The 7,533-nt window shown below is 50.2% G+C and overlaps 1 protein-coding gene across 1 annotated transcript; it reads right to left on the bottom strand.

Moving 5' to 3' along the window:
- Positions 1-285: 285 nt before the first annotated feature.
- On the bottom strand, positions 286-1,670 carry LOC149465118 (vomeronasal type-2 receptor 26-like). Its single transcript, XM_089673605.1, has one exon. The coding sequence runs from the start codon at positions 1,668-1,670 to the stop codon at positions 792-794; it is 879 nt and encodes a 292-aa protein (XP_089529731.1). The 3' UTR covers positions 286-791.
- Between the last annotated feature and the right edge of the window lie 5,863 nt (positions 1,671-7,533).

The following is a 7,533-nucleotide window of genomic DNA, read 5'->3' as shown; positions in this document are numbered from 1 at the left end:
GGGTAACCGCTCCCCAAAGGTGCCAATCCTTAATGAGGAGCGAGGGACAAAGGCTTTAAGTGGAGCTTCCCCTTTTGGGTGGAGCTCCACTTTAACTTCCCTCTCTATACTCCCTTTTCCTTCCCTCTTACATCCCCAAGATGAAGACATTTGTTCTCCACCATTACTATGGCTGTAAACTTCCGTTCAGTCTACTAATTCTATGTGACCTGCTGTTTGCATTACTGTTTTTCTTCATGTCATTTATGTTCCTGTAATTTGTATGACTTCATTCTTCTGTACACCTTTACTGCTTTATGAATTTATTGATATAGTCGGATACATCTACATACAATGATAAATATAATGAATGTGACACTGACAAATGACATCACAATCATCTTCTAAGAGAACGTGTTTAATATTTACCTTTATGGAAGGTGATGACAGAAATCTTCCCTCTCTTGAGTGATGGGTGTCTCTGGTATCTGACACTTTAGGATGTTTTTGATACTTTGTCCCCCTCTGGTCACTGTGGTTCCTCCTCTCTAAGTGACTACATTGTTCTGTAGGGATGTAACGGCTGATGGGAGGAATCACTACACCCAGCAGGGGACAAGGTTTCCAACAAACCCAAAGTATCTGATACTAGTGGCATCCATAGCTCTTCCAGAGAGACTCAGTTAGACTCACCATCTACCGAAGAGGTAAGTATTAAATATTTAAATTCCCAAACACGAGTACAATACTAAAATGAATAATAATAGAGATAATGCCATAACGACAGGTAGCCCAGTGTTGCTCCATACATATCAGCGGATAACTGTCTTTGTATTCAGGTCAGGTCTGAGCAGAATTATGTAACATTTTGGGAAAAATATACAGCCAAGAAGTCCAGAACTTGATGCCATTATAGCAAAGACCTCCACAGCCACCATGTATTTCCCTCTGGTGCTCAGATAGGCCGGGATCATGGCAATCCAGACACTGCAGAACACCAGCATGCTGAAGGTGATGTACTTGGCCTCATTAAAACTGTCCGGTAATGTCCTGGCCATAAAAGCGATAATGAAGCTCACAGCTGCCAGAAACCCCATATATCCCAGGACAGAGTAGAAGCCGATAACTGAACCCTCATTACACTGAATGATGATCTTCCCCTGATAAGAGTGAATGTCTCGATCCTGGAAGGGGGGAGAAATAGACAACCAAGTGACACAGATTATGACTTGGACCAGTGAGAAGACACAAATGATACAATTGGGCAGTTTGGTTCCCATCCATTTTCTCCAGTGACTCCCAGGTTTGGTGGCCTTAAAGGCAATACACACCATGATACTTTTGGCAAGTAGAGAAGAGACGGCAACTGAGAAGATGACACCAAAAGAGGTGACACGCAGCATGCAGGTCACATCTACTGGATGGCCGAGGAACAAGAAAACACAGAGGAAGCTCAGCATGATGGAGACCAGGAGAAGATAGCTCAGGTTCCGGTTATTGGCTTTAACAATGGGGGTGTCCCGGTAATATATAAATATCCCCAATATTAAACCAGTCAGAAGGCAACAGAGGATGGAGACAGCTGAAAATACGGCAACAATGGTGTCATCAGTGTAGGAGAGAAATTCCACCACTCTTGGAACACACCGATCCTTCTTCTCATTTGGCCATTCATCATCAGGACATTTCATGCAGTTTTCACTGTCTGCAGGAAGAACAATACAAACACAATGAGCATCGGGGTCAGAGCTTCTGAGGAAATGAACTGTCTTGTGTTGTCTCACAGCTAGCAATGGGATTTCCATCAGTTAATTGTGGGAGATAGATAGATATTATTATTATTATTATTACATCGAATTTATATAGCACCAAAGGGTTTACTCAGCGCTGTACAATAGAGTGGGGGGGACAATACAAGAAACAGAACAGCAACAGCAACAACAACAGTGAACGAGGGGTTAGAGGGCCCTACTCTTTCGAGCTTACAATCTAGGAGGGAGGGGGTAGTAGCACAGGAGGAAGTGGCTGTGGGGGATGGAGTGGTAGGAAGAATGAAGGAGAACGGCTGTTAGGTGAGGGAGGGGTAGGCTTCCCTGAAGAGGTGGGTTTTTAGGGTGCACCTGAAGGTGAGGAGGGAAGGTGACAGTCTGATGGACTGGGGCAGTGAGTTCCAGAGGATGGGGGAGGACCTTGAGAAGTCTTGCAATTGTGTGTGGGAGGAGGAGACCAGAAAGCAAGATAGAAGGAGGTCCTGTGAAGAGCGAAGGGTACGGGTAGGGTGGTACTTGGGAATCAGGTTGGTGAGGTAGTTAGGGGCAGTGTTGTGCACGGCTTTGTAGGTCAGGGTTAGTAGTTTGAATTTGATGTGTTGGGCAATCGGGAGTCAGTGGAGGGATAGGCAGAGGGGGGTGGCAGAGATGGAGCTGTTGGTGAGGTGAATGAGTCTGGCTGCTGAGTTTAGGATGGTCTGGAGCGGGGAGAGCCTGCACTGGGGTAGGCCTGTGAGAAGGGAGTTGCAGTAGTCGAGGTGTGAGATAATCAGGGAGTACACGAGTAGTTTAGTGGTGTCTGAGGTGAGGAAGGAGCGTATCTTGGCGATGTTGCGGAGGTGGAGCCTGCATGTGTTTGTAAGTGATTTGACATGAGGTTGAAAGGAAAGGTTAGAGTCCAGAATGACGCCAAGGACTTTGGCTTGCGGGGCGGGATTGATTGTGGTGTTGTTGGTAGTGATGGATAGGATGGGGGGGGGTAAGTGGGCAGGGGGAAAGATGAGGAGCTCGGTTTTGTAGAGGTTAAGCTTGAGGAAATGGAGCGACATCCAGTCTGAGATGTCGTTTAGGTGAGTGATGCGGGCGGAGACTGTGTGGGTGAGGTGAGGGGTGGAGAGGTAAATTTGAGTGTCATCAGCGTAGAGGTGATAGTTGAAGCCGTGGGAGTGTATGAGTTTGCCAAGGGAGGAGGTGTAGATGGAGAAGAGAAGGGGTCCAAGGACAGAGCCTTGGGGGACCCCAACAGAGAGGGGGAGGGAAGGGAAGGTGGCACCGTTGTAGGAAATGCTGAAGGATCGTCAGGATAGGTAAAAGGAGAACCAGGAGAGAGCGGTGTCTCTGATGCCAAGGGAGAGAAGTTTATTAAGGAGGAGGGGGTGGTCAACTGTGTCAAAGGCCGCGGAGAGGTCCAGGAGAAGGAGGACAGAGTAGTCGCCTTTGGCGGTTAGCAGGTCGTTAGTGATTTTGCGGAGGGCGATTTTGGTGGAGTGTAGGGGACGGAAGCTGGACTGTAGTGGATCAAGGAGGTTGTTGCCAGGTGGGCGCTTAGGCGATCATAGACTAGGCGATCAAGGAGCTTGGAAGTAAATGGCAGCAGGGAGATGGGTCTAAGGTTGTTTGGGTCAGTGGGGTCCAGGGAGGACTTTTTGAGTATGAGGGTGATGTGCGCATGCTTTAGGGGGGAGGGGAATGCGCCAGTAGAGAGGGAGAGATTGAAGATGTGGGTGAGGGAGTGGTTAAGGGAAGAGGGGGGGTGACTGGAGGAGTTGAGAGGGGATAGGGTCCAGGGGGCAGGTGGTGAGGTGGGCTTCTGAGAAGACCCTGGTGACTTCCTCAGTGGTAGCAGGGTTGAAGGAGTACATTGTTGGGGGGGTTACGGTAAGCGGGGCCTTGGGTGTGGTGGGGGGCAGTGCGGTTGCGAGGTCAGAAGAGGGGAGAGATGGGGGGGTGATGGGGGGGGGGAGGCTGGGTGGGGAGGTAGATTGCGAGTTGACTATGTCCTTACGGATTGTGTCAAACTTGTTGTGGAAATGAGTGGCAATCTCGTTGGCGGTGAGTGAAGTGCTGAGTGGAGGAGGAGGGGGAGAGAGCAGGGAGTTGAAGGTGGAGAAGAGTCGGCGAGGGCAGGTGGAGAGGGTGTTGATCAGGTTTACGAAGTAGGCCTGCTTGACGGTGTGGAGGGAGGAGGTGTAGGTGAGGAAGGCAGATTTGTAGAGGGAGAATGCACAAGGGGACCTGGTTTTGCGCCATATTCACTCCAGAGTGCGACTGCGCCGTTTGAGGCATTTAGTATGGTCGTTCTGCCATGGTTGAAGCGGCCTAGGTTTGATGTTGCGTGTGGTTAGGGGTGCCAGAGAGTGTAGGGCAGCTGACAGTGAGTCATTGTACGTGGAGGTGGCTAGGTCAAGACATGACAGTGGAAGGATGCTATCGTGTAAGCGGTCGGCAGCCGAGTGGAGGGGGGCCGGGTGCAGGTTGCGGAGGTTGCGGCTGGTGATGGTTTGGCATTTTGGGGGGGGGGGGTTAGGGGAAGGGGAGACGGAGAATGTGAGGAGGTGGTGGTTGGAGAGAGGGAGGGGGGTGTTAGTGAACTGGTTGAGGGTACAGAGGTGGGAGAAGACAAGGTCCAGGGTGTTCCCATCAATGTGGGTGGAGGATTGCGTGTGCTGTGTGAGCGCAAAGGAGGAGCTTAGGTGGAGGAGATGGAAAGTAGCCGGGTTGTTGTCGTTGATGGGGATATTGAAGTCCCCAAGGATGATGGTCGGTAGCTCAGAGGAGAGGAAGAAGGGAAGCTAGGCGGCGAAGTCATCCAGGAAGCGGGGTATGGATCCGGGAGGCCTGTAGATCACTGCGATCCTTAGGGGGGTGGGGGAGTAGAGTCGGATGCAGTGAGCCTTGAAGGAGGAGAATGATAGAGAGGGGGGTTAGGGAGGACCTGGAAGGTGCTCAGCGGTGATAGGAGCATTCCAACACCACCACCTCTGTGACCTCTCGGTCTGGGTGAATGGGACCAGACGAGACCTCCATAGGAGAGTGCAGCAGGGAAGGTAGAATCAGTGGCCTGTACCCAGATCTCGGTGACCGCTATGAGGTTGAGGGAGCGGGAGATAAAGTGGTCATGGATGGCGGTAAGCTTGTTGCATACTGAGCGGGCGTTCAGGAGTGCAACCGAGAGAGGGGGGTTGGATGCAGGGAGGAGGGGCACAGGTATGAGGTTGAGGGGGTTGCAGCAGCAGGCAGGAGCAGGGGGGTCCCTAGGGGGGTGGGGTGGTGAGGGGCCAGGGTTTGGGGAGATGTCCCCAGTGGATAGGAGAAGGAGAAGGGTGAGGAAGGTGGCATGGGAATGGGAGGTGCAGGAGTGTGTGGGTCTGATAGTGGTGGCACGTGGGTCGACGGGGGAGTGGAATAGCAGGAGGAGGTAGTGAGTGCCTTAGTGGGAAGAGTGGAGAAGTGAAGGGGCAATGTAGAGCTGTTTGGGGGGGTAGGCGGGTAGAGGGAGGCAAATTTTGGGATGGAGGAGAGGAATACGAGGAGGAGGAGTGCAGGTGGCATGTTGGGGTGAGCGGAGTGCTGGACAGGTCGGGGAGGTGGCGGGATACAGGTCAGGGCAAGGTGCTGTGGAGAGTCTGTATTGCCATGGAGGAGTCCATTTGAGTCCTTCTGAAGTGGGAGAGTGAGAGAAGAGGGCAGCTGGGTCAGCAGCTGGCTGGTTGCAGTCTGTGGATGCAGTCTGCTGGCGTCCGTGGGTGCTGTGACGCATCTTGAGTGGGTACGGTGGTTCGGCGAGCGGAGGGGTCATAGGACGCGATGTCCGGGGGTGTTGGTAGGCACGGCGTCTGGTGATGCTGGCGGCTCGGTGACTGGAGATGTTGAGGCCAGGCGTCAGGTGCTGAGGGCTCGGCGTCAGGAGGTGTTGAAGGGTCATTGTCAGGCGGTGGTGTGGACAGACGTCTGGAGGTGGAGTGGGCTAGGTGTAGCTAGGTGCAGTAGGACTTGGTGTCCGTGGGTGAAGTGAGCCAGTGCATGCGGATGCTGCGGGCCAGCGACTGAGGGTGCTAGGGGTCCGGTGTCTGTGGGAGCGGTAGGGCCTGGTAGATAGATAGATAGATAGATAGATAATAGATAGATAGATAGATAGATAGATAGATAATAGATAGATAGATAGATAGATAGATAGATAGATAGATAGATAGATAGAGAGATAGATAGATACAGTTGTGTCCAAAATTATTCAACCCCCACTGAAATTGAGTGTTTTGGCCAGTTTGACATTGCTTTTGATCATTCAGTCATCTTGCTTACATTTACATTAAAGAGGCACTTGTAGGTCAGACAAATATAACATAACAGTTATAATGAAATAACCACAAATGTCTTTTCTGTGCTCACAGCATTATCAGTTTTATTCAACCCCCAAGTGACATTCAATCTTAGTACTTAGTACAGCATCCTTTTACAGTTATAACAGCTTTTAAACGTGAAGCATAGCTTGACACAAGTGTCTTGCAGCGATCTACGGGTATCTTCGCCCATTCTTCATGGGCAAAGGCCTCCAGTTCAGTCACATTCTTAGGCTTGCGCACTGCAACTGCTTTCTTTAAGTCCCACCAGAGGTTCTCAATCGGATTTAAGTCTGGTGACTGCGATGGCCACTCCAAAATGTTCCAGCCTTTCCTCTGCAACCATGCTCTAGTGGACTTGGAGGTATGCTTGGGATCATTGTCCTGTTGAAAGGTCCAACGTCTCCCAAGCCTCAGGTGTGTGACGGACTGCATCACGTTTCCATCCAATATCTCCTGGTACTGAAGAGAATTCATGGTACCTTGCACACGCTGAAGCTTCCCTGTACCTGCAGAAGCAAAACAGCCCCAAAGCATGATTGACCCTCCACCATGCTTCACAGTAGGCAAGGTGTTCTTTTCATCATAGGCCTTGTTCTTCCTCCTCCAAACATAGCGTTGATCCATGGGCCCAAACAGTTCTAATTTTGTTTCATCAGTCCACAGAACACTATCCCACAACTTTTGTGGTTTGTCCACATGGCTTTTGGCATACTGCAGTCGACTCTTCTTATTCTTTGGAGACAGCAAGGGGGTACGCCTGGGAGTTCTGGCACGGAGGCCTTCATTACGCAGTGTGCGTCTTATTGTCTGGGCTGAAACTTCTGTACCCACATCTGACAAATCTTTTCTCAGTTCCTCAGCAGTCACACGGGGACTTCTCTCCACTCTACGCTTCAGGTAGCGCACAGCAGTCGAAGTCAGCATCTTCTTTCTGCCACGACCAGGTAGCGTTTCAACAGTGCCCTTTGCCTTGAATTTGCGAATGATGCTTCCTAAGGTGTCTCTTGGTATGTTTAACATCTTTGCAATCTTCTTATAGCCATTGCCCTTCCTGTGAAGAGAAATCACCTCTTCTCTTGTCTTCCTGGACCATTCTCTTGCCTTCACCATGTTTGTAACCACACCAGTAAATGTCTAGAAGGAGCTGAGTATCACAGTCATTTTAAAGCTGCCTAATTGGTGCTTATTATGCTTGATTGCTGCTCGGTGACATCCACAGGTGTTTTCAATACCTGATGGAAAGCACCTGTATGAACCTCTGTTCTTCAGAGTGGTAGTCTTTAAGGGGTTGAATAATTGTGGCAATGAAGAAACCACATAAGAACCATTTACTACTGTATTACATAAACAATTGATGTCATTTTAGTTGCATTTGGGTAGTTACAACGTCCTTGTAGGATTTGATTCTGAATACAATTCCAAATGTACACTATAGTCCCTAA

Source organism: Staurois parvus, unplaced genomic scaffold (genome assembly GCF_062004578.1).
Source record: "Staurois parvus isolate SC_StPar_1 unplaced genomic scaffold, SC_StPar_1.0 ptg000143l, whole genome shotgun sequence".
Taxonomy (NCBI): domain Eukaryota; kingdom Metazoa; phylum Chordata; class Amphibia; order Anura; family Ranidae; genus Staurois; species Staurois parvus.
This window is presented reverse-complemented; position numbering and strand designations above follow the sequence as displayed.